We start from the raw sequence: 27,712 nt of genomic DNA, 5'->3' as shown, positions 1-27,712 counted from the left end.
GATATAACAAAATTTCAGCTGATGGTATCAAGTTGCTGAAAGGTAACTTGTCTGTGAAAATGCTATAAGATAATGGCCCGAGCCTCCTGACCACACCCCAGTCCAATACTCTATTCCCTGATACCTCTCTTCTAACTGACCATTTTATTCTTAGTTGGCTCTTCCTAATTATTATAGGAGGAGGAATCTCCAAGCCTGGGAGATCTGTAAGCCTGAGGTCCAGGTAGTCCCTGCTGTATGATTCTGGGATCCCTCAACTACTCATAATACTAAATTATTTAAGTTTGGGGAGCAGGTAGTTGAAACTAACAGCTAGGATCCAGGATTGGATTGCAGATCTGTCAGATTCCTGAAGCTACCCTCTTTCACCTGCCTATCTGGCATGGTCAGTACATATGGGGAACTACAGCCATTACTATTTAGCGAAGGTGTCTTTCATGGAGCTGCAGAGTCAGAGCAGACAGATTCCACTTATTTCTTCTAAAGGGCTGAACTACATATACCAAACAGTGTGGTATCCAAACAACTTGGCACCTTTCTAGTACACCTTCCTAGAACCCAAATATCCCCAGTGATAATACTGTTTCAGAAGCTCATATCTTGTGGTCCAAACATTTGTGGGATAAAAAACAAAAACAAAAAACAAAAACAAAAAACAAAAAACCCAACCAACCAACAAAGCACATCAATTGAACCAAGATAGTGGTAAAAGAATCAAACATTAAATACTTCAATTTTATACCCTACTGCTAATTACCTTTGGTCTCCTGCTCTTTTTCATCACCTAAACCTTCCTCCTCTTCTGCCGCTGTCCGTAACATTTCAGCATCCCTCTTTATTTTCTTTCTTTGTTTCTTCAAACCCTTTAAAATTCTGTTGACTCTCCTTCGTAAAGGATTGGCCCATTTGCTGTAATGTTAAAAATTCAAAGTGAAACCTTATTTTTCAACAGTGATAGAACAATAACAATTAGAGTTATAAAAAATGGTGGGTTATAAGGAAAAGGCTATTTACCCACATAACTCTTTATACATTCCCACCTGATTATTTAACTCACCATATTTAACAAATCTGATAGAAAATATTGCACTTGGCTCATTCATATTTATCATTGTAACCATTACTATTACTCTACATAGTGTCATTTTGATCACTTGATCCTTTTCCACAATGGTAATGCTGTCGTACCCCCCTCTGCTGACATCAATATTACTCACACTTCAAGACCCAGCTTATATATTATTTGCCTAGGAAACATTCCCTTTTACTCCTAGTCTATAGAGATTCTTCTCTCCTATTAATTTAAAAACTAAATGGTAATAGTTCACATTACATTATCATCTATAATTTTACAAGCTTACACTTTCCCTGACTATTGCCATCATTTGGAATTCAGGTGCCCCAAGATCTCTTACTTTCTAAAGATCTAAGCACAAGCCAAGGAGAAAAACTAGAAATGCTCAAAGCAAAAGTAAGGATAGAAACCCAAAAGAGAAAGGAAGATTTCCATATGATGTTCTGACAAAGTACTGACAGATACATAGTCCTAGCCTCAGCTCAAAGCGAAGTAGTGTACAGAAGAGGACACCTGGCTCCTGACAGTGCTACTGAGCAACCAGATTCTTAGCATGTGGGGTTCAGAGATTGATAAGCCTGCCTTTGAAATGATGACTTTGAAGGTAATACTTACTTTTCTCCCCTCAAACTGCATTACTGAGTTGTCACTGAGCTCCACCAAGTAAGACATATATGGAGCAAATAAATACTTTTTCCTCAGTTAATCATAAAAAAGTCTCCAGGCATAAATGAAATAGTGGGTGAAGGCCAAAAATATATTTATGATTTACCTATGGCCTCTTTATGTTTTAGTGCTATTAACTTCAGTCTCAAAAAATAATAACTGAAACAACTATATAGTTCTCAGTCTCTTGTGGCCAGATGTGGTCCAGAGTGCAGAATATTTTGGGTTTTAGAAAGGTACTATGACATGATATACCGAATATTACATGGCACTTCCATAAGGTCTGAAGCAACATCTTGTGATCAAACACAATAATATTTCTACGACAAAATATATGATTGTTCATTTTAAGCATTAACTGATGACTAGAAAATGTCTCAGTTCAGGTCAGCTCAGGTTTTGTTGCCAAATGAGTTTGAAAAAAGTTTTAGGTTTGTAGAACTTTTTGAACTTCAGAATTTTAGATAAGAAATTGGGGATTTATTATGCCTCCATCAGAAAGGATGAATACCCAACTTTTGTAGCAACATGGACGGGACTGGAAGAGATTATGCTGAGTGAAATAAGTCAAGCAGAGAGAGTCAATTATCATATGGTTTCACTTATTTGTGGAGCATAACAAATAGCATGGAGGACATGGGGAGTTAGAGAGGAGAAGGGAGTTGGGGGAAGATGGAAGGGGAGGTGAACCATGAGAGACTATGGACTCTGAAAAACAATCTGAGGGTTTTCAAGGGGTGGGGGGTGGGAGGTTGGGGTACCAGGTGGTAGGTATTATAGAGGGCAAGGATTGCATGGAGCACTGGGTGTGGTGAAAAAATAATGAATACTGTTATGCAGAAAATTAAAAAAAAGAAATTGGGGATTTATTCTGTTTTTCTAGTGTGACTTCAATATATCTTATTTTACATAATTAAAATGACTGTTTGTTTTATCCATAGATTTTACTTTAAATTTAATCGAGTACATTTCACCTTAGTTGACAAACAAAAATGCAACATGGCCTTATTATTTCAAAATGCACGGCATTAGTCTAGTTTGCAGAGAACTATGTTTTGGATTCAGCCTTAACATTCATTACTGAGATCCAAAGTTAGATATTTTACCCAATATCTACTGAGAATGCCCAAGAGGATAAGTCGGGGTGAAATGATTTGCCCAGAATCCTAGAGATGATTTTCTTCTTTTTATGTAAAATGTCATATTGTGACCAGCATACTCGCACTTGAAACGTACAGATCAACTTATCTCATACTCATTTACTCGCTGACACATTTGCTCATTTATGAAATAAATACCATTCTAAACACTAGAGACATAAGATGAATAATATATGTATCCTGTCCTCAAGAAGCTTAAAATTTAGAAGGGAAGACAGCTATATAAGCTGAATTATATCACATTGAGACAATCCAAACTGCAGTAAGCAGATTGGTAGGAGACAAAAAGGAAGAAGCCTGACCCAGTCTAGGTTGGTGGTCTGGAGTAAGCTTCCTAGAGGAGGTAACATCTAAGCTGAGGCCTGCATCCAGGGCAGGGAGAGCCAGATAAAGAAGAGTGGTGATGGGAAGACACACAAGAGCTTTTCAATCGGTGGGTGGTACATTGTGTGAAAAGATCAGAGTGGCAAAGAAGTATGTTGTTTGTAAACACCAAGTAGAGTGGTGTGGCTGGAAACACTAATTGGATCACTGGGAATTTCTTGTTATACAGATCTATACAGTTGTGAGATTATTTTTCTCTAAGAATTCCCAGGTTGCTATAGATCTAGGAGCAGAGAAGTAGTGTGGATTCTATTTCAAAGAAACAAAGGAGCTGGAAAGAATGGACTCATGTATCAGACGATAGGATCCAGGTTAGATAAAGAAATCAGATAATATTAAAAGACAGAAAACAGACGATAAGGGAAAACAGTTAAAGACCATAGAGGTCCCAATGAGAATAAGTGTAGCAAGAGTAAAAAAAAAAAAGAAAAAGAAAAAGAAAAGACAAAGCACCTATAGTCAAAGAGTAGTTTGAGGTTCGAAGTTTAAGACTTCAGAGACTCAGAGTTCAATTTGTGATGAATGACAAGATTTAGGATATGAGCATAAAACTGGGTGGCCAATACAGAATACAGGAGAGATTCCTCAGAATTGAGTGCATCAGGGAACTCTGAAGCTATGGGCTTAGACGGCTCCTAACATAGACAGTGAAGCTTCCCATGTAGATGACCAGATGGAGAAGAACACAACACATAGCAACTGCCCAGACCAAAGTAAGAGCTCGATAAATAAGAAATAAAAATAGATAATAAATAAATAATAATAAAATAATAAATAAAAGGTCTGGAATCCAGATATTCTTTTATTTTTAAGATTTGTATTTATTTATTTGACAGAGAAAAAGACAGAAAGAGAGGGAATACAAGCAGGAGAAGTAGGAGAGGGAGAAGCAGGCTTCTGCTAAGCAGGGAGCCTGATGCTGGACTTGATCCCAGGACCCTGGGATCATGACCTGAGCCCAAAGCAGATGCTTAACGACTGAGCCACCCAGGCACCCCTGGAATCCACATATTCTTGAATGCATTAGAAGATCTTGAATAATATAATAAAATGAAATAATACTATCTTTGGAAGATTAATCTGGCAGGACATTACAGGATGGAATAGAAGGAGCATAGATTAGGAACCCAGGTATATGTCCAAATGGGCTTGGTAAGCATCCTTAATAACTTCCTCCTTCTTAAGGGCACAGTCATATATTCCTATCAAAGTGCCAGGAACCTTCTCTAGGACTCAACTCCTAGCCATCTTCCAAACCCCACTTACAGTTCCAACCTAGTTATATTCTCTTGTGTATAAACTATTTGGATTAAACACCTTATTCCAGTGCCTTCTGCAGTTCTCAATCTTTTCTTTGCCCTTGGATGCTAGCTAGCCTTTTGTTACAGGACTGAATGCTTGTGTCCTTAAAACCCATATATTAAGCCCTAACTTCCAGTATGGTTATATTTGCAGACTGGGGTCTCTAAGTAATTAAGTTTAAATGAGGTCATAAGGGTGGGGCCCCAATCAGTAAAATGAATATCATTATAAAAACTAATTTTTCAGTTATTTATTTATTTATATTTTTAAAAGATTTTATTTATTTATTTGCGAAAGAGAGAGAGAGAGCACACAAGCAGGGGGAAGGGCAGAGGGTGAGGAAGAAGCAGACTCCCCACTGAGCAGGGAGCCAGCCCAGGGCTGGATCCCAGGACCGTGAGATCACGACCTGAACCAAAGTCAGACACTTAACGAAATGAGCCACCCGGGTGCCACAACTTTTCATTTTTTTAAACTAAAAACCAGAGATTTTGGTTTTTCCTCTCTCTTCCCCTTCTCTCATGCATCAAGGAAAGGCCATTTGATTACACAGTGAGAAGATGGCCATGTGCAGGAAGAAAGCCCTCACTAGAACTCAAATCCTCTGGCATCATGATCATGGACTTCTAGCCTGCAGAATTGTGAGAAAATAAATGTCTGTTGGTTAAATCCCCTGGACTCTAAGGTTTCTAGTCTGGGATACTAAAGAAATTATTGATAGAAATATACAGATGTCAAGGGGAGATGATTTGAGAGAAAAAAAGATAAGTTCAGTTTTCCGCATGTTGCATTTAAGGTACTAACAGAACACCTAATTCATGAAGGCAATTAGAAATTTGGAAGAGGTGGTAGAGGTAAGGATTTCAGGATTCAGATTTTTTTTTAAGATTTTATTTATTTATTTGACAGAGAGAGAGAGAGAGATCACAAGTAGGCAGAGAGGCAGGCAGAGAGAGGGGGAAAGCAGGCTCCCCACTGAGCAGAGAGCCTGATGCACAGGGCTCGATCCCAGGACCCTAAGACCATGACCTAAGCCGAAGGCAGAGGCTTAACCCACTGAGCCACCCAGGTGCCCCAGGATTCAGATTTTTTTTTAAGTTTTATTTAATTGTTTATTTATTTGGGGCGGGAGAGAGCATGAGAAGGGGGAAGGGTAAAAGGAGAGGGGGAAGCAGACACCCCGCTGAGCAGGGAGCCAGATGTGGGGGCTTGATCCCAGGACCCTGGAATTAGGACCTGAGCCAAAGAAAGATGCTTAACTGATTGAACCACTCAGTCACCCTCCCCAGGATTCAGATTTAAAAGAGTTATTCACCCAGAGAAAATCAGAATATTACTATCAGAAAGGACCTCGGGAATTATCTAACTCAATTCTCTACTCTAACTTCAAGAGAAAACCAGTACCAAAAGAAGTTAAACTCACTATAAGATTGGTAGAAAAAACAGAACTAGAATACAGATCTTTTCAAATGTTCTTTCTGATACATACCTGTAATATTCTCTGGTAGATAAGAATAAGACTTTGGAAAACAACCATGGCTGGGAGAACAAAGAAAAGCAAACTGCGATGGATCAGAATGTAAGGGGAACAATGAAATCCAAGGAAGGAAATTTTCAAGAAAGGAGCAGTCAACAATGTACTACTATGTGACAAAAAGTTAAAGTTGGATGTGAATTGAGAAAAGGCCACTGCATTTTGCAATGAGGTTATTAGTTACTTGGCAACAAAATGTTCTTTTTAATAGTACCTACTATTCCAGAATTCTCTAAAATGCTGCCCTTGGAGTCTTTGCAATGGGAACACCTCAGACATATAATCCGCATGTAATGAGATTCTCTTATTATTTCAGTAACTAAATTACTTTGAACAGAGTCCAAGAAGAACTGGCTTTATGTGAGTTTCAAATCTATAGTGACTCATGTCAGAGCAGGGTTCCAGTTTGCTCACATTTTCATCTGATCATGTTTTATCAAAGTTCTTAGAGACTAGCCATACTTTTAAATTTTATAGACTTTATTTCCTTTCTCTGAATTCATATGTATATAATCCAGGAACTTCAAACCTTTCAGCAGTTGGTTAATTACTACATAAAGCTTTTCAAAATAACATTACTAATTATATTGTACAGTATAATGAAACACACAAACATGGGGATTCAAAAATGGAAATGCCTATTTTTAAAATTCAATGGGTGATGATTTTTAGGCAATTTTTGACACATTTATTCCCAATTCTTTACCTCCCTTTCTAAGAAACTAAGCGGTATTAAGACTATCTGCATAATGAAAACCACATTATAAATTCAGAGAATCACACAGCAGGATTTGTCTAAATGTAGAAATTTTCAGTAACAGCCATCTGGCAAGAAGCAACATTGAAAGTGTATGGGGGATGTTCTATTTACATCATCTGTGTATCAGATGATCTACAATCTTTAAAAAAATGGCTTTTTATTAGTTGAGAGAAAACATAGTTTTGTCATTTGCAGACCGAGTTCTGAATTTTTTCTTAATTCAAATTTGCAAAAAAAAAAAAAATAAAAAAGAAAAGAAAATGCACTCCATCTGAGTTTAATAGGCATGGTATTATAATATTTGAATTTTCCACCTTACCAAAGCTATGTACATACTCAAGTACCATATCACTATATAATACACAGATGTTTAACTGACCTATGCATAGAGATTAAACTTTACCTAAAAACAGGTAAAGATTAGAAACTTAATTTGACACTTGAGACTACTATTATTGGCATTCTATTACTGTAACAGGAACAATTCAGACACCGCTCTTCTCCTCTCTCCACTAGAGCCCTCCTCCCCTGCTTCCTTTTGTCCTCATCCACCTGATCTTTCCCTTTCTTCATTTCTATATAAGTCTTAAGCCAGCCAGTGACACTTAAACCTAATGAGGCTTCTGATCCCTATTAATGAGAATAAAAATAGATCTTACATAACCTTGAAGATGTAATGAATTTCAAAACTCATCTTATATGCAAGTTTAATAAGGCTATTAGTAGCCAATTCTTCGAAAGTGTTTCACTAATGATTTCTGCTCCCTTTTGTAATGTGCAACCAGCTCAAGCGGTCTCGAGTTCTCTGTGTACCCGGCTCGTACCACACCTGAACTCAAGTCAAGTAGAAGTAAACTAGAGATTCCATTATAGATTACTCCAGGGGCAAATTTCAACCACCTCTGCTTACAAATGATGAGCAGTTAAGGGGGAGACTCCATCTGGATGTACTGGATTCTGTGGAAGCATCCTTCAACCTAAATCTTGTCCTCCCTTCAAAACTCAGCTCAAATAGCACCTCCACTGTGGAACCGTCTCTGCTCTCTCCCACTTTTCCTGATCCCCACTGCCTCCGAACTTCAACAAGTTATTGCCAGCACTCTTTTAGTCCTTAATTATATTCCGTCTTGTACTGTTATTTAATATATCATGCTTGGGACTTATTTTAAGGTAGATTTAAACTTCTTGAAAGTAGGGCCTATGTCTTGGACATTTCTATATCCTCTCTAGCACAAGCAGTGACTAAATACGGTCAATTATGAAAAGCATGAATTAGGCACCAAAAGAATGAAATACATTTGGCTCTGGAAAGTGATTATCATCTTCCCTTAAACTGTTTTCATTTCTCCCACCTGCTCATATCACTTCTCATTTTTACTTCCTCCAACTCTTGCCTGAGGCAATCTGTAAATAAGACTCACTGTCTAAATTGCAGGAGCTGGGGAATGTCAAGACATCACTTGTTGGCTTATAACTAAAGGCTGAGAGGGGAGAGGTACAACATCTGAAGGTGTGTAGATTTAATGTATAGGACAGGATCCAGCAGGAGGAGGAGCTTAAGAGTATCTTTCAGTGTCTCAAGAGTTCTTCTAACAAATAGGTCCAGATCATGTTACTGCAGAACTGCTTTTGGCTTTTAGCCCCTCTGATTTAGACAAACAACTGTGTTTGGCTACTTTCTTTTCTTTTTAAAACCACTACATATTGATTTTACTGCTGCATCTACTTCCCTTTTATGTGATCATTTATTTTATCTACTGCAATATTTTATCTATCTCTTTATTCTTTGAAATGAACAGGAAGTGAGTTAAGGGGATAGTTCTAAAGAGATATCTTGACCCCCAAAAGGCAGAGGGATGGTTAGCAGGCTTTGGCTTCCATTTAAGCTCCTTGTTTGGTATCAAGGATAGGATCTTTATTCTATCACAATTACTAGCTTTGCCTCTAACATCAGCTTACCAGGAAAAGCTTGACAGTGCCACATCCACCCTTGAACATCCATTGTTCCTGGAAATTAAGCTAAGCGGCAAGCTGCCCCCACAAAATCCAGGGGTGCAACAACCAACCCAGGACATCTGAAGGAACATGCCACTCTTACACAAAATTGTAAAACAAATTTAAAAAATAAACAAATAAATAAATCATAGTAAAAGAAAATTTTTGGTGTTCAATAAACATGCTATTCACATTGTTCAAGTCTCAAGCAGTTTACACTATGTAGAAAGAAGAAAATATATTCTTATCAAGGTATAATTCTTTGAATTTCATTTTAAAGAAAAATCCAGTGTACCTGAATATCCCCACAAAACTCCTTGGCAGAGACACAATACAGAGGCTATAATTAAGTTATTGTACCAGGCCTGTTATACCAGGCTCCAGATTGCATGGCATAATCCTAGCCACAATTTTCTAGCAATATTATTTCATTTTTATTCAGAGATATCTTTTATCTGAAATCAGACTTTGAAGAAGTGCTTGGGTGAGTGCTGTGAAGTGTGTAAACCTGGCGATTCACAGACCTGTACCCCTGGGGATAAAAATATATGTTTATAAAAAATTTAAAAATCTAAAAAAAAATTCCACTCCTATTCCCAATCATCTGTGGAAAGAAGAAAATGAGAGAGGCCTAGGGATTACACACTCAGTAATGGAAAGTAAGTAAAAATGGAAAGAACTGTCAGCAAACTGGAGGAGTTGAAATGCTGTGACTCCATGTGTCTTCAAAATGGTCTGAGAAAATGATATAAGTGATGAAAAACTTTAAATTACTGTAAGACTGCCTTCCAGGCTAGCCAATGCCAGCTACTGTATTTCTTTATTCATTCAACCACTCATTTATTCAACAAAAATATATTAAGCACCTTAACATATGAGGCACCCTGCTATGGAATGAAAATACAGTGTTGAATATGACATACTCATCAAACACAAGCAAAATGTACAAAAAAGAAAAAAAAGACTTAATGATCTTTATGGAAAATAAGCTAACTTGTGTATAGTATAGTGTCAATCTTCCAGTGAAATCTAAACAATTTTTAGTACCTCAAATACCACTTTCTCATTAACTTGAATAAAAACATCAGAGAAGCTTAATCTTCAAAAGGTGACTTTGCTTTTTTTTTCTTTTCTTTTTTTAAGATTTATCCAGTCATTTGAGAGAGAGAGGGCACACATGCATGGTGCAGGAGTGAGGTGGGGGTGGGAGGTGGTGAGAGAGAGGGAGAGAAGCAGACTCCCCACTGAGCATGGAGGCTGAGGCAGAACTCCATCTCAGGACCCCGAGATCCTGACCTGAGCCAAAATCAAGAGGCAGACAACCAGCCGAGCCACCCAGGCACCCCAGGTAGCTTTTCTTTCTCGGAGAACTGAAGAAAACACCTACATGCATGGTCATGCTAGTGCCCTTGTACAAACCTGAGAGTGAGTGCCTCCTTAAATTTTGTGCTCCAACTGTCTCACTCGTCCTGGCCCTGCTCTTTATCTCCACATCCACTGTTCCAGTAGGTAGAGAGGTATTTTTTAAAACCGTAGAAACATCGTGCCAATAGGCCACTGGGATTTTTTATAAGATGGTAAGAAGAAATCTGATACAAATTGGCTTGAAGACAGACCAAGGCTTTTAAGACACAATAGTAGATGAGCAGCTACTAGATGGAGACAACACTTCTGGGAACGCTTCTGACTTGCAGTTAATAGCCACTTCCACTCACACACTCCCAGCTCACTGATGTATTTTTCCTTCCAATTGTCTGATGAGGGAAGGTACAGACTATGCAAGAGAATGTCTAAATTTATGGAAAAATAAAATAATATGCACTTAAGCATATTATGGGAACTCTATTTTGGGTTTTTCTTAATCTACCTTCTTTTAAACAAAAGGGACCCAAACATAATCCTTGTGTTTCTAGTGCATACGAATAAATGTGTCTACACAGAAATATCCAAATACATTCAGCAATCAGCAAATAAAAGTTTATGTTTGCCTACCTCCTCCGGCAAAGAGTGCAGCAATAAATGGGCAGACATCCCAGGATGATCATGCTGATCACACCGAGCCCAAACATCCGGAACATCTGTGTAGGCTCTGTTGGTTTAATTATATCCTGTTACTTTTATGACTTAAGCAAGAGAAGCAAATCTGAGCTCTTTCATAAACTTTTTATTTAAAAAACTACCAGTGAATAAAGCAAAATAAGGAGTTATTCTTTTTTTTAAATTATTATTTATTTATTTATTTTCAGAAAAACAGTATTCATTATTTTTTCACCACACCCAGTGCTCCATGCAAGCCGTGCCCTCTATAATACCCACCACCTGGAGTTATTCTTATGTGACAGGTAAATATCTTTGTTACTCTATCAGAAACAGGAGTTTATGAAATGTTCTTGAAATACAACTAAACACTACACTTGAAATACATGCTTCCCAAAGGAAGCCTTAGCAAAATGATCCTACTGTTTTTGCTAACAGACTAGTAAGACTCATACTATATATTTCTTCCTATAGCTTAAGCGTGTTTTTTCCCTTGGCCACGTTATACATTCTCAAGCAGTCAAGGAGTGAATTAATCTATGAATAGTTAATTTGTTAAAGGAATGGCTTCTTAAATGTTTACTTCAAATTATAAAACATTGAAAAAAAATTAAGAATTTGCAGGTGAATAAGCATATTTTATTCATTTTCAAGATTTTATTTATTTATTTATTTGCTTTAGAGAGAGACTAGAGGGAAGGACACAGGGAATGGGACAAGCAGACTCCATGCTGAATACAGAATCTGCTGAGACCTTGATCTCACACCACTGAGATTAGGACCTGAGCTGAAACCAAGAGTTGGACACTCAACCAACTGAGCCAGCTAGGTGCCCAAGCATATTTTATTCTTATATTCCTTTGGATGCATTCTAATATGACTGGGGAATTATAAGTCACGGTTCAATTTTCCCCTCTATAAAGACCAAATGTCTCTTCACACATAATATAAAAACTAAACTGATGAATGAATTATAAACAACATGTGACAGTGTTGAAATTGTAATACTATATTCATGATCAGGTTTCAGTCTCCATTATTAATACTAGATGTTCAACAAAGAGCTGTAAATTGAATAGGGACTATATTAACCTAAGATATTGTTTTGCATGCATCCTTTTTGTAGTATTTGTTAGTGTTTAATCATATCTAATATGCCCTCAAGGGACCAACTGGTAATATGTCCCTACTGTCCAAATGCAGGAGCAAAAACAGATGGTCTAGTTCTTAAAACTTTGTAAAGAAAAAAAAACCTTAAGAACCTGATTCAAAAATAATAGAACAAAAAGAAACTAATAAACAAACCTTAACAAGGAACATTTGAGTCTATTGTTACATACTGAGATGTTGAAGAAAAGATAAATGGGAAGAATTCTACTCAAGTAGGAAGAGAAGTTAAGATGAGAAAAATAAGCTAAGGCATGCCTGATTGCTATCTTCTCCCAGGCACTGAGAGTCATGTATCATAAAGTCTGAAATCTTTTGAAGAAGACAAAGAGTGGCCAAAGCAAAAGAACAGATAAGACTAATTCCGAACTGCCAAAGTCACATCCAAGGGCTAAGCAGAAACTGTTCATGAATAGATGCCTGACAACCTCAGGACTTTCACAGAGAGTGTTGCTCTAGGGCTGGGAGCCCCCTTTAGGTGTGAAGCAGGGAGATTGAAATTTAAATTTATGCCATTGTGACCTATTTATTTGATTTTTTAAAAAAGAAATAAAATAAATGTAAGAGGATGAACTTACTGTCTTTTAATGGGGCAAAACAGCTGAAGTTACTGGTCCTGAAGGATGTATAACAGCATTTGTATCCCAAACATTCACTCTTATTATAATCTCGCAGCTCATTGCAAGCCTTCACCACCTGATTCACCTTTGGAATGCACGCTTTCAGAAACAAAATCCAAGAAAAAGAATTCAGTATGGTTAATAAGCATTTTCCCTAATTAAATAATGGCTGCAAAACAAAAAAAAAAATTCATTCAAACTGGTGCGTTTAAAGACTGAATAACATATACAAAGTGATGAATGCTGAAAAAAATAAGAGTTAAGCTAAAAATTATCACAAAGTTATTAACATCACATTTCAATTCTAGATGAACTGCAGAAAAATATAAATTGTTAACAGGTCATTGGTAAGGTAGTTTTAAAAGGACTATAGATCATAAACTGAGTAGTAGGATACATATATAAAACAGAAGGAGCTAAATAACAAGAAATATCAAATGTCTTTAAAACCGACACCTTGTTAAAATAATACCATTGATATCCTCTCACTCAATTTTTATAAACTACAGAAATTCATTAAATATATCAATGAAAATAAATGTAAGTAAAATTCACAGTTTATCGCTAGAGTATAAGGTAAGTGGTATTACTGATATTGACCTACTTTCTGTGAACACTTACCATATTAGCACTACAGTATGTTTTAAGACTCTTCCTTTTGGCCTTAAATTATATCTCTATAATTTTGAATAAGCAATGATTTATAGCATGAACACAAAGGTTCATACAACTGCAAAAATCCATACATATCTGAATCTATAAGATTTGCAAGCTCATGAATAGATAAATAAATAAATAAAGATGCACAAGCGCAAATACCTGATTTTTAAAAAATCCTGTTTTATAAGCAAATGATGTATAAACAAATGACAACCAAATAGACAGATATCATGTTTTATATTCAAAAAGAAAACTTCCACAGTATGGCTTAAGGCCAGCATAGATTCAGTTCACTCTCCAATATGATCAACAACTATAGACTTAGAAAAGTAATAACTGATATTTCATGATCGCTCCAAAGAACTTTAATGTCAACAAAGAACAATATCATGGTTACAGGCATAATTTTTTATCTCTTACTGTATATATATCTATATATGTATATATATATGTGTGTGTGTGTGTATTCATTCTCCTTTTTCAAGATTGGCTATTCCTAAAACTAAAGTAAAAGTAATAATAGCTACCATTCACTAGGTATCTATTTGGGCCAGGTTCCTTGCTTTACACCCATTTCTAATTTTCACAACAAACTCTCAAAATGAGTTTCAAAACCCCGATTCTAGAAATGAAGAATCAAAGTAATCTGCAAGGCCATAAATTTAATGCATTTCTAGCTGACTTGGATATTCATTTCCTACACATTTTATACATGTGAAGGTTTGGTCTACTTTCTTTTTATCTGACAGAGAGAGAGAAAGAGAGAGAGAGAGTTCACAAGCAGGCAGAGAGGCAGGCACAGAGAGCGGAAGCAGGCTCCCCACTGAGCAGAGAGTCCGATGTGGGCCTCGATCCCAGGACCCTGAGACCATGACATGAGCCAAAAGCAGAGGCTTAACCCACTGAGCCACCCAGGTGCCTGGTCTACTTTCTTGTTATATACACTGGGCAATCTATTCTCCAATTTTGCCAGGCCCACTGTGATTTCCTCCCCCAGGCTGGACTGCATTGCGAATACCATGTTCATTCCTAGGCACCACACACTCAAAAAAGGATGACTAGAGTTAGGGCCTGGTCAGAGATGGTATGAACTTACTGCGTGTTGAATTTACTATTGGCATTGCTCAAAGACCAATTTCCAGGAAGGGAAGTCAAAGAAGAGATTTTAAATCACAGAAGAGACTGGACTGTATGATCGCTAAGATCCCATCTAATGTTGAACTTCTGTTATTTTATACTGAAATTGCATCTGATCGACTTTATGCCAGATACTAAAATTAGCTTTCAGACTTAAATTACCGAGACACCTGTATTTTGAAGAATAAAAAGGGTAGACTAATATTTATCAGGTTTCTGTATATAATTTTGTCCAAAGAGAGAAGGATCATGTGACCTCTTGAGCTTCCCTGCCAGTCTGTCTCAAGATTATCGCTTTAATGAGCAAGAGATAAATCTTTGATGAACAACAGCCTGATGACAAAACGGTAGACTTTTTTTTTTTTTTTTTTTTTTTTTTTTTTTTTTTTTTTTTAGTGCTTATGTAGGGAGAGTGTTCCTTTTCAATTATACACGGGAGGAAATAAATTGGTTAAAAGTATTTCACATCTTATGAACTCATAGTTATTCTTTTCAAAGAGATAGCATATACATTTCATAAATATTTAATCCCTGTTTTTGAAAGATTTGAATCAACCTGGGCCCAAAGTTTCTTTTAAAATGAACAGTCTGATTTTGCTGGGCGTCTCATACAATTGATTTTGACTCAACTTACTGCACCAGGTTGAAGGAATATTTTAGAATGCAAATATTCATATTTAAGCTATTTTTAAAAGTGGCTTCAGTGTTTGTATAATGTTATTAGAGGTAATTATGGGACAGTGTATGTCTGTTATCTCCATAAGCTCTAAAGCTTAAGTCATCATCTGTTGTTGTTTATGACCAACTTTGGCACTCAGTAACCATTTCTTAAGTTTCACAATATACCACCTTCTCAAATTTCTTTCTTTTTTTTTAAGTTTTTATTTCTATTTTTTAAAGATTTATTTACTTGTTTTAGAGAAAGTGTGTGTGAGCTGGGGTGCAGGGCAAAGGGAGAGGGAGAGAAGCAAACTCCCGGCTGAGTATGGAGCCCCATGAAAGGCTTAATCTCATGACCCTGAGATCATAACCTGAGCTGAAATCAAGAATTGGATGCTTAACTGACTGAGCTACCGAGGCACCCCAATTTTTATTTTTATTTTTTACAGTAAACTCTATGCCCAACATGGGGCTTAAACTTACAACCCCAAGATTGAGATGCTCTACCGACTGAGCCAGCCAGGCAACCCCTCAAATTTCTCTTTGTTCACTCAACTTGACCATGGCCATTTTTAAAGTTCATTTAAGGGCCTCATTTATTTTGTTATTCTCATTAGTAGTAGGTGTTATAATGCCTGTTTTGTACTGGATGAAACCAATATAGAGAAATGTGAAGAGATTTATGCAAGATCACAGAAAAATTAAGTAGTACACCCTGAAATTAAACAATGGATACAATTTTGTGCTTATATATGTACATCAAATTTTGTTAGAATAAATTCTCATGATTTTTAATAAAAGCTTCATCCTTGTAATTCACATATCAATTTATTTGAAGATTCTCCTTGAAAGGGCACCACATGCTGTAGAAAATGAAATATGTTTATTTGTGGTTAATAATTCTCAGGGGTCATCATGTGCTTGATAAACACATTATATACAGAATCACAAAAATATGATGTGACTTGAAACCTGAACTTTTTATCATTAAAACAGATGGGAGGACATCTGGTATATTCCATAACATCAGAGCCACATAGTTCCCTGATTAATGCTAAAGAAGATATTGATTTCACAATATTGGGTCAGTGACTAAATTTCAGGCAATGCCATTAAGATAAACTATGAAAGGTTTAGATATTTGTGAAGAAGAAGCATTTCCATAAAGAGTTAACATTTATGGAATGTCTTAAAAGTACAGTTTCAGGTCATCCTCACAATTCTTTGTGGTAAATATTTTCATTTTAAAGATGAGGACACTGAAGTTCAGAGATGTTACCTCACCTGGGACAAAGGGCAGAATCAGCATTAAAACTCAGGTCTGGCTCTCCCCCATGCCAATAACCCACACTGCCTCCTAAACATGTAATTACTCTTCAAAAAGAGAACAGTGGGAGGAAAACAAACAAACAAACAAAGAACTTACTTGTTGGAAAGAAAAAATTTAACACAGCTTCCCAAATGGAAGTTTTTTCCAGAGACTGTCCATTAGCATTTTCACCACTCCACAGAATACGTTCACTTGGAGACACAGAATTCGAGAACCCTTAAGAAACAGTGAAATTATTAATCCCAAAGTATAAAGCATTGATCACTTTTTATGACCCTTTAGTAGTAATTACCTTTTGCTTAGTTAAATTAATTATGGAAAGTCTAAGGACTAACAGGTATTATACTTATATCTCATAACAGCTTAGGTACTATTAATCAGAATGTAATTCTGCTGAAAACTGAAAAACTAAGTACTAATATTTTAAAAATTTTTTAAATAAAAAATAATTAATTTTAAAATGCTTAAGCCATAGGCTAACGCATCTTATTATTGTGCTATAAACTGAATTACAATACTGAATTTGCCTCTGACAAACAACATTAACATTCAGAGGCCCAACCAATTAAAAACTTGGGAACAGTATGTATCCCAACTAAATCAGACCCCATCACAGAAACTCTTGGCCTATATTGATGGCTTCTTTACTTACTGATAAAAATGAAGCCCTTAGACATTGTAAAACTCTCCTTATCCTTCTTCCTCAACACTTCAGACAGACTGCTGTTAGTTTTATTTGCATCATTCCCTCTTATACAAGAGGAAAGTATATCTGTTTTTGTTCCTGTAGCGTGGATTTGTCCATATCATTCAATATTTTTCAAGACAATCTTTAATAATTTCACAGTATTCCATTATATGGCCCTATTACAACTAAGTTAACCATTCCCCCATAGAAAGACATTTAAGTTATTCACAAGATATTGATATTACAAAGAATACTGCATAGAACTCATAGATACAAAAGCAAAACAAAACTCATAGACAAAGAAGAGATTGGTGGTTGCCAGAGACAGGTGGTAGGGATAGGTGAAATGGGTTAAAGGAATCAAAAGGTACAAAATTCCAGGTATAAAATAAATAAGTTCCGGGGACATAATGTACAACACGGTGACTGTAGTTAATAATACTGTATTGCATATTTAAAGTTGCTAATAATACTGTATTGCATATTTAAAGTTGCTAAGAGACTAGATCTCAAAAGTTTCCATCACAAGAAAAAATCATTTGTAACTATGTACGATAACAGATGTTCACTAGATTTATTGTGATCATTTTGCAATATATACAAATATCTAATCATTATGTTGTACACCTGAAACTAATGTAATATTATATGTCAATTATACATCAGTAAGAAAAGAAAAAAAGAAAAAACACTGTAATGATAACCACTGGAACTATATATTTGCCAATAGCTATGAAAAATACCTTAGGATGAATTAGTAATGAATTGCTCTTGATTTCGGTGACACTACCCTCCAGCAAGCCTGCCCAAAAGTACACTTCTACCAGTAGTGCAGGTAAATACCAGTTTTCTCGCACCCTAGACTTTTCGTTGCTGTTTGCCAGTTTGATGGTGAAAATAATGGTATTTCTTTTGTTTTAATTGCACCTTCAGTCATCAGTGAGCTTACGTCTTTCATACATTTGTTGTATAATAGAGAACTTAAGCTTTAGTCTGTTACATATGTTACAAATATTTTTCAAGGTAGTCAGCTATCTTTATATTTTTTATGATGTTTTGGGAAGTTCAAAAGTTTCAAGTGTTTTATGTAATCGAATGTATCAATCTCTTCCTTTACTATTTCTGCCTTTTGGGTCATGTTTAGAAAGATATTCTAAATTCCAATATTCCCTTCTAAAACTTTTTTTTTAAGATTTTATTTATTTATTTGAAAGACAGAGAGTGAGTGAGAGAGAGCACAAGCCAGGGGAGGCGCAGAGAGAGAGGGAGGAGCAGACTCCTCGCTGAGCAGGGAGCCAGATGTGGGACTCCATCCCAGGACCCTGGGATCATGACCTGAGCTAAAGGCAGGCACTTAACTGACTAAAAGCCACTCTCAGCTCCCTTGCACCTAGATCCTCCATATTCAAATCAACAATGGTACATTAAATCCTTTCTCATTTTTTAAAAAGATTTTGTTTATTTATTTGACAGACAGAGATCACAAGTAGGCTGAGAGGCAGGCAGAGAGAGAGGGGGAAGCAGGCTCCCTGCTGAACAGAGAGCCCGATGCGGGGCTCAATCCCAGGACCCTGGGATCATGACCTGAGCCGAAGGCAGAGGCTTTAACCCACTGAGCCACCCAGGCGCCCCACCAGACCTTCTTTCAATATGCACTGCCTCGTTCATTCCCCAAGGAGAGCAGGTAAGTGAAGAATTCTAATAATACAGAAACTATTCACATGGTTTTGTCAATGGAGCTGAAGTATTTTGAAAATAGTACCTATTAGTAAATCTTTATTTCTTGTTTTATGTTTTAAATCTCCCTGAAAAAGATGCACAATGAAGACTGATTCAATAGGCTACAGAAAATTGGTAAAATAGGTGGGATCAAATTCTCAGTCCCCAATCTGCTAGTCTCCTCATCCTGTATGTCACCAGTCTTTATGTCTTCTACATAAATATAACCTGAAAAGTAAAGTGGCTTGGGAACCCAAATGAAAATATGAAACTAGAAATATCCCGGAGCTACCTCAAGTCCTTCAACTTCAAACTCCATTGGTGACATTAAGTCTAAAAGAACTCAGAAGTGTCTGTCTAGGAAAGAGAAGCAGAAATTTAGCTCTAGGACCATGTAACTTGCTTTCACCATAATCCTCCAGGCCATGGCCACACTATTTTACTCTTCAGTGTGTATTGGTTTGCTAAGGTTGTTGAAACAAAGAACCATCAACTGGGTGACTTAAAGAATAGAAACTGATTGTCTTACAATTCTGGAGGCTAGAAGTCCCAAATCAAGATGTCAATAGGATTGGCTCCTCCTCAGGGCTGGGAAGAAAAAACTCTCTCCTTGGCTTATATACAGCAGTCTTCTTCCTGTGTCTATTCATTTGGTCTATTCACTGTGTCTATTCACTCAATGAATGTCTAACTCTGTGTCCAAATTCCCCCTTTCTATAAGGACACCACTCCTATTGGATTAGGGCTCACTTCATTTTAATTTGGTTACCTCTATAAAGACCTTTCCCCCAAATAAAGTCACATTCTGAGGTACTTTTGTTTAAAATTCCAACTTTTTTTCTGGAAGGGACACAATTCAACCCATAACACACTGCATTTAGTTAAATTAATTAAGTTAAATCATTTAAAATGCAAAATGATACTTAATCCATCCAGTCACATATCACCTCCTGGGAATCTGGGAAATCTGACAATGTAAAGAATGAATCATGGATTATTTTAGGAGAAAACATGTTAAACCTATATTGGAAAAAGTCCCCAAGGAAATAAAGAAATCACACTGAATAACAGTATTCTTTTTTTGTAAGAGTTCCACTCAAAATAGAAATAGAAAATGAAGAAATCATGGACTAAGAAAAAAACGATGTACAATTTATAGTTTTGTTTTTTAACTTACTTTTTCAGAGAATGAAAAAGCTCTCAGTTTGTAAGGCTCTCAAATGTATTTGTAACTAACATTTACAAATACAGTAAAAGTAATTCAGAAATACTTTGGTATTTTAGATGAATAGAAGAAAAAATAAATATGAATAATTTGAAGTAATATTATTTGCAAGCAATCATTTAAAAAGTATCTTAAGATATTTGTGAAAAAGCAAAAATTATATTTTCCCAACTTATGGAAAATAGCTGATAAAAGAATGAACAGCGTATACTTTATTTAACTTTGAATTTCATCCCCCACCAAAAGTCACAAAACCACAAAGTTATGACATAGTACATAGAGGTCTGTTCCATTTACTTACAATGCCTCTGCTCAATTTTTGCCTCCTTCTTTGACTGTAGGAGGACTTTGGTTGGGGGGATGGAAGGTCCTGGAGCAGGCCAGGAAAGAGAAGTCCTTGAGCTTAGAGGTGGAGGGATCAGGTTGGAGCTTGAGCGAGGGAGAAAGACTGTGGGAGAGCCAAGGCCTTTATGAAGATGAGGAGACAGAATACCATTGAGAGGGAGCTGTGAGGGAGGGCAGGCCAGGGGTTAAGGTAGGGAAGGTACTTTTGAGAAGGCCAACTTGGAGCTAAGGAGAGAAGGCTGTGGGGAAAGAAGTATTTGAATGAGGGACAAGAAATGTCTGAAGAAGGAGGTGGGAAAGACTTTAAGGAAAACAAGGCAGCAAGACCATAGAGTAGATGGAAAACAAGGTTCTGGGGCAGAAGGAGAGAGCAGTGAAGGAGGAAAAACTTAAGGGTAGGGAGAAGGAGGCCTTTGGGGGGCTGAAAGAGGCCCCCAAAAGGATAGTGAGCCAAGAAGGCCTGAAGGAGGGTAAATAAGGAGGCAAGCAGGATTCCGAGCGAGGGGAGGAAGGACTTCGTGACAATAAGTTAGAGAGAGGAAGGCGTGAAGTTAGTGAATGAAGGCATTTTTCCAAGGGAGGTCTGGAGTGAAGACCTGGAGCGAGGGGAATCAAGGACTTCGTGAGATAAAGAAGAAAGGCTTTTGAGGAAGGGGAGAGGAGGCTCGTAAGGTGAGCAAAGGAAAGTCATACTGGGGAGGTGAAGAATGAAAAGACCTTGACTGAAAGTTTGAGCGGTGAGGGAGGGAATACCTCTACCAGGTAAGGTGACAGAGAGTATAAGTAAAGAACACGTTTTTAAGAAAGGGAGGAAATCACAATTCTGCTCCTAGGTATATGCTCACGAGGGCTGAAATCACATTGACACAAACACTGTACACTAGTATTCACAGCAATATTACTCATAATAACCGACAATCAGAAATAACCCAAACGCCCAGAACATAATCAATGGATACACAAAATGCAGGAATATTATTCAGCCATTAAGATGAAATGAAGTACTGGTATGTGCTACAATAGGCATATATCTCAAAAAACGTCATGCTAAGCAAAAGAAGCTGGATTTTCACTTGGGTGGATGAAAACATTTTCGAACCAGGAAGCGGCAGTGCCTTTGCAACAGTGAAATAGACTAAATGCCACCGACTCATTCGCTATAAAACGGGCCATTTTCCGGGAGGGAAATTTACCTCCGTTTTTCCAAAAGAAAAAAAAAAAGGCAGGGGGCTGAGGGAGATTCGAATTTTAGAATTTTGTAGGGGGAAGTCGGAGAAGCGAGGTAGCGATGAAAGGCCCCGGGAGGAAAGGGCTTTGGGAAGGGCTCTGAGGGGCGCGAAAGGGGCGAGATTGGGGGGAGGAGAAGCGGGGAGGTGGAGAGGCTGGGGGGGGTGGAAAAGAGGGGGACGCGGCGGAGCCGGGGCGGGAGGTAGAGACGCGACTGCGTGGCTAGGCAGAGGCTGGCCACGGCCACTCACCGGTGTTCAGGTAGTAGCACAGCAAAAGCAACATCCAGACGGTGAGCAAGAGCAGCCCGAAGCACTTGTGGGCCCACATCTTCAGCAGAGAATGGCGCGTCTCCGCCCGCAGGCCTCGTAGAGACGCTTGCCAGCCGGGCTGAGGCGTGGCTGCCATGAGGGCCTGGTGCCCGGGGATGCTGCCCCCTGGGTGCGACCCGATGGCTGCATTATCCGCACTACACCCCGCCTCACAACCTAGCAGCCTGGCGCGAGCCCCTCGCAGGCCCCTGGGCTTTGACCTAGTCCTCCCCCGCAACAACCTCCCCTCGGAAGCCATGACTCTGGGTCGCTGCCTCACCGAAGTGACGCATCAGTGCCACGGACCTGTGACCCAAAAGCCCCTGCGGTGATGACGTAGACGTGGCCCCCCTCAGTCTCACGTGCCAGGCCCCGCCTCTTTTTAACGGCCGTCCTATTGCCTTGTGCCCCCTCCCCCACCCAAGGGCTGGCCCTTCTTCTGCTTTGCTTGCGAAATGCCCTTGAATGAATGACTGCAGCCTGGAGCCTGGTCCTGTGACGTGCGTGACTGCTTGTCATGGATCCACCAGATATTTCAAGGGAATTCAGACCCCAGCCTTGGCTGCTCATTCTTCCCCAGATTCAGCCCTGTGACGCGTGCCATACTCTGCGGCCACTGCAGTTAAGTCAGTCCCCACAGTAGCCACTAGGCAAATATGGCGGTTTAAATGGCAATTCTGATTAATTAAGATTAAACAGAGTGAAGGAACCAGTTCCTCGGTCACAACAGGCATGTATCAAGTGCTCAGTGGCCACACGTACCTCGTAGTGACCATATTGGGCGGGGCCAGTTTGGAGCGTTTCCATCATGGCGGAAAGCTGGATTGGGCAGCGCTGGATTGCGTAGTGACTAGCGAATACGGTAGATAACTTAGTACGTTGTTACCCTGTAGGAGGAGCTTTTAAGTGGAACGACATGATATTTGCCTTCAGAGATTTTAAGGTTTAGTTACCAATAAATGAAACAGGACAACATGAGGACGAAGAATGTGTAAGGAACACTAAAGAACGACTCAGAGCACTTAGAATTTATTACCGTCATTTGCCACCAATGAATGGGGGTAGCCCTAAGTGTCGGCGCGTCTGCAAAAGGAAGATGTGGTCCATATACACTATGGAGTATGATGCCTCCATCAGAAAGGACGAATACCCAACTTTTGTAGCAACATGGACGGGACTGGAAGAGATTATGCTGAGTGAAATCAGTCAAGCAGAGAGAGTCAATTATCATATGGTTTCACTCATTTGTGGAGCATACCAAATAGCATGAAGGACATGGGGCATTAGAGAGGAGTAGGGAATTGGGGTAAATTGGAAGGGGAGATGAACCATGAGAGACTATGGACTCTGAAAAACAGTCTGAGGGGTTTGAAGTGGCGGGGGGGGGGGGGGGGGGGGGTGGGAGGTTGGGGTACCAGGTGGTGGGTATTATAGAGGGCACGGCTTGCATGGAGCACTGGGTGTGGTGAAAAAATAATGAATACTGTTTTTCTGAAAATAAATAAATTGGAAAAAAAATTTGGTAAAATAAACATAACTAAAAATTTAAAAAAAATCTCCCCAAATACTTAACAGACAAAGCTGTGAATTAAAAATAAAAAATAAATAAATAAGCTAATGACATGAAAAAAAAAAAGAAACATGTGGTTGAAGCTGGCTTACCGATAGCCTACCTCATGCCAGTTTTCAAAGGTTGTGAAAACTACCCCTCACAAGTGCATTTCCATCCTTATTCTTATAGCACTTTACTCTAGCTTTCCAAATAGTTTTCTACTGATTTTATTCTATTGTTCTTTCCAATGTTAATAGGCATTCCATAGGGGGAAGGAGGGAGGAAAGTTTCTATGCAAATAACTCTTGAGGCTTAGCCCACTAGACCCCACCCTCACATCCAGCAGCAATTCATAATGCTCTTTAGTTTCTTAAAGGATATGACAAGAAAAGAACCTGCTTCCCTCTCTTTGTATTTTTTATAATTTTTTTTTGCCTCAACTTTTCCCAAACTAATTTAACCAGAGGACACCGGTCCCACTTAACAGCTTCTGAAGCCACTGCTTGCAACTCTGAAAAACTGAATTTACCTGACTTTACCCCACTTGCGAATAACAAGATAAGCTACTACAGTTTCAAGGATGCTGGCAGAAGATGCAAGACAACTGGGGCAGAGGCAAAAGATGAAAGCTCCCCTGAGACACACAGAAACTTGAGAGACCCATGAACAATTGCCTACCAACAGCAACCTTGTTCATGTCATGGCACACATGGAAAATGATCCTCTGACCAGGCACCATGCAACCACCCTGAGGGCTCAGGGGATTAAGCTAGAGCACATGGGCTAGACACTCAACTCTTGACCACTTCACAGTTTGTGCTCTCTGAGACTTAGTTTCCCCTTCTGCAAATTATGGGCTACGGGCAGCCTGATTATGAAGATCCCTTCCTGCTCTGCTTGCTATGACTTGTCCTGGACAGTAGCATTTGGGGTTGCTGTAAACAGGCAAGGCATGGCAGTTCTCCAACAATGCAGTACTCTTAAGCAAGCCACATTCTACCATTTGAAACCCAAATTACTAACTGGAACTCAGAGGGACAAAAATCCCTAAGATTATGCTTGAGCAATCCCTGGATTACATAACGCTAATTCAAGATTGGAGACACAAAAAGCCATGTGAACTGTCCATTTTGAAGATTATCAGATGGTGATTTAAAATTCTGCACTGGTGTCCCTCTTTCATTCTATATTCTAGGGGTAGCTAAATTTGATACTAGACCCAGACCTAATTAGGGAGGAAAATCTGTTGTATGGGCATGAATACAAGAACTGCCTCATGATATGGTACATACCACTGCTCAGAATGCCACTACTGTTCTTGTGGAAAATTGAGAATTGACACTATTTTTTAAATATTGCCATAGACAGAACAGAAAAGATGCTCAACCTCTGGTAATCAGGGGAATGCAAATTAATCAACAATGAGATCATTTTATGCTCATCAGGTTGGCAAAAATTAAATATTCATAAGAATATGCAAAAATAGAAATTCAGTCATTGCTGGTGGAGATGTAAGTGGGTACAACCATGTTGGAGTGCAATTTGACACTTTGTAAAGTTAAATATCCATATAGTTTGTGATGCAGATGCAGAAATTCTACTTTAGGGATCTATCCTGTCACCCATGTGTAAAAGGAGACATATACAAAGACATTCATTGTTTTAGTGAAAGCAGTGTAAAGGATGTCTCACAGTGTAGTTCCATCATATAATGTAGTATATTACTAGTATATAGTACTTAATGGCAATCAAGATCAATCACCCTAGCCAACATAGTAATTCTCTCTCTCTCTCTCTCTCTCTCTCTTTTTGTTGTTGTTGCTTTGCCTAGTGGCATGAGGTGGCGGTCTCAGTTTCTAGTTCAGTGGAAGCATTGTTGTGTTCCCTGAAAGAAATTGTCCTCTCCTAGATAATAAACTTCCAAAAGAACAGAAGCCAGAGTTGTGGGAATGTGAGGAAAAGTGTAAAATTTTTGCAAGTGGGTCATTAGGTATTTCTTACCACTACCCCTTAATTCTTAGCCTCATTGGTCCTGTTATGGGAGAAACCACGATGTATGTTGATGGGCCCTAGTTCAGAGTGTTGAGGGACAGCACCTCAAATTCACAGAGTGCTTTCTCCTAGGTGGTGTCATACCAGGTTTTCAGGAAGTGATTTCATTGTTCTATTAGGCCAACCTCTTTTTGTCAGATTTATTAAGGTATAATTGCTTAAAAAAAGTGTAAGATATTTAAAATCTACACATAGTGATTTGATACATATACACTGTGAAAGGATTCCCTCTATCTAGTTAATTAAGTCAGCCATTACCTCACATATTTTGCTCTATATTTTGCTTTTGTTCTCTTTTCTTTTCTTTCTTTCTTCCTTTTTAGGTGAGAACACTTAAGTTCTCAGCAAATTTAAATGATATAATACAGTGTTATCAACTATGGTCACCATGTGTCACATTAGATCCTCGGACTTTATTCATCTTATAGCTGAAAGTCTATACCCTTTTACCAACCTCTCTCTATTTCCCCCACCTTCCAGCTCCTGACAATCACTTTCCTTTCTTTCTTCTTTCTTTTTTTTAAAATTAACATATAATGTATTATTTACTTCAGAGGTACAGGTCTGTGAATCATCAATCTTACACAATTCACAACCCTCACCATAGCACATACCTTCCCATTGTCTATCACCCAGCCACCCTATCCCTCCTCCCACCCCCCAGCAGCTCTCAGTTTGTTTCATGAGATTTAGAGTCTCTGTGGTTTGTCTCCCTCCCTGGTCCCATCTTGTTTCATTTTTTTTCCCTCCCTACCCCCACAACCCCCCATCCTGCCTCTCAAATTCCCCATATCAGAGAGATCATATGACAATTGTCTTTGTCTGATTGACTTCGCTTAGCATAATACCCGCTAGTTCCATCCATGTCATTGTAAATGGCAAGATTTGGGGGACTTTTTTTGGTGGCTGCATAGTAGTCTATTGTATATATATATACCACATCTTCTTTATCCATCCATCTGTTTTTTTTTTTTTTAAGATTTTATTTTATTTATTTGAGAGAGAGAGACAGTGAGAGAGAGCATGAGCGAGGAGAAGGTCAGAGGGAGAAGCAGACTCCCCATGGAGCTGGGAGCCTGATGTGGGACTCGATCCCGGGACTCCAGGATCACGCCCTGAGCCGGAGGCAGTCGTTTAACCAACTGCGCCACCCAGGCGTCCCATCCATCCATCTGTTGATGGACATCTACAGATGTCCATCTTTCCATATTTTGGCTATTGTGGACATTGCTGCTATAAACATTCAGGTGCACATCTGGCAATCACTTTTCTAATCTCTGTTTCTATTTCTATAAGTTTGACTTTTCTAAAAAGTTAAGATTCCACATACAAAAGATACCACAAAGTATGTGATTTCTCTTCCTGGTTTATATTCTGAAAAAAAATTCACTGGATTCACAGCAAAAAATTGCTGTGACTACTGTTGAGTTGTAATAATACATATATAAGCTTCAATTCAGAACATTTTAATCGCATATTCTTTAATCCACACTGTATTTACATGGAAGTTAAGTTGGAGTAATTCCAGTTTTAGAAAACTTCCAGTTGGTCAATGCCTAGCACCTGTTGGATCCAACAACATATGGTCATTTTTTTTTTAAAGATTTGATTTGATTTTATTTGATTTCAGTGTTCCAAGATTCATTGTTTATGCACCACACCCAGTGCTCCATGCAATACGTGCCCTCCATAATACCCACCACCAGGCTCACCCCACCTCGCACCCCCTCTCCTCCAAAACCCTCAGTTTGTTTCTCAGAGTCCACCGTCTCTCATGCTTTGTCTCCCCCTCTGATTTACTCCCACTCACTTCTCCTCTCCATCTCCCAATGTCTTCTTCCATGTTATTCCTTATGCTCCACAAGTAAGTGAAACCATATGATACTTGACTCTCTCTGCTTGACTTATTTCACTCAGCATAATCTCTTCCAGACCCGTCCATGTTGATCCAAAAGTTGGGTATTCATCCTTTCTGATGGAGGCATAATACTCCATTGTATATATGGACCATATCTTCTTTTATCCATTCGTATAGACTGACTTTTGAATGACCTGTACTTTGAACTGTCTACTGCACATCTAAATCAGACCAGCAATTTTAAACTA

The 27,712-nt window shown here is 38.4% G+C and overlaps 1 protein-coding gene across 1 annotated transcript; it reads right to left on the bottom strand.

The window, feature by feature from the left end:
- Positions 1-749: 749 nt before the first annotated feature.
- FMR1NB (FMR1 neighbor) lies at positions 750-22,261 on the bottom strand. The gene is made up of 5 exons (XM_044235771.1): positions 21,943-22,261; positions 16,584-16,703; positions 12,659-12,799; positions 10,869-10,965; positions 750-909 (listed from the first exon to the last, which is right to left on the bottom strand). Exons 1-5 carry the CDS (start codon positions 22,259-22,261, stop codon positions 750-752), a joined length of 837 nt encoding a protein of 278 aa, XP_044091706.1.
- Positions 22,262-27,712: the final 5,451 nt, after the last annotated feature.

This window comes from Neovison vison, chromosome X (genome assembly GCF_020171115.1).
Source record: "Neovison vison isolate M4711 chromosome X, ASM_NN_V1, whole genome shotgun sequence".
Taxonomy (NCBI): domain Eukaryota; kingdom Metazoa; phylum Chordata; class Mammalia; order Carnivora; family Mustelidae; genus Neogale; species Neogale vison.
Note: the sequence above shows the minus strand (reverse complement) of the source record. Positions and strands in the feature narration are given on the sequence as shown.

What these genes read in the sequence shown, in the direction of transcription:
- FMR1NB (XM_044235771.1), bottom strand. Translation starts at nt 22,261, where the DNA reads ATGGCTTCCGAGGGGAGGTTGTTGCGGGGGAGGACTAGGTCAAAGCCC. An exon ending in GTGCTACTACCTGAACACCG is followed by an intron (nt 16,704 to 21,942) that starts GTGAGTGGCCGT and finishes CTGTTTCTTAAG; the next exon opens with GGTTCTCGAATTCTGTGTCT. An exon ending in TTTTGCCCCATTAAAAGACA is followed by an intron (nt 10,966 to 12,658) that starts GTAAGTTCATCC and finishes TTAAACCAACAG; the next exon opens with AGCCTACACAGATGTTCCGG.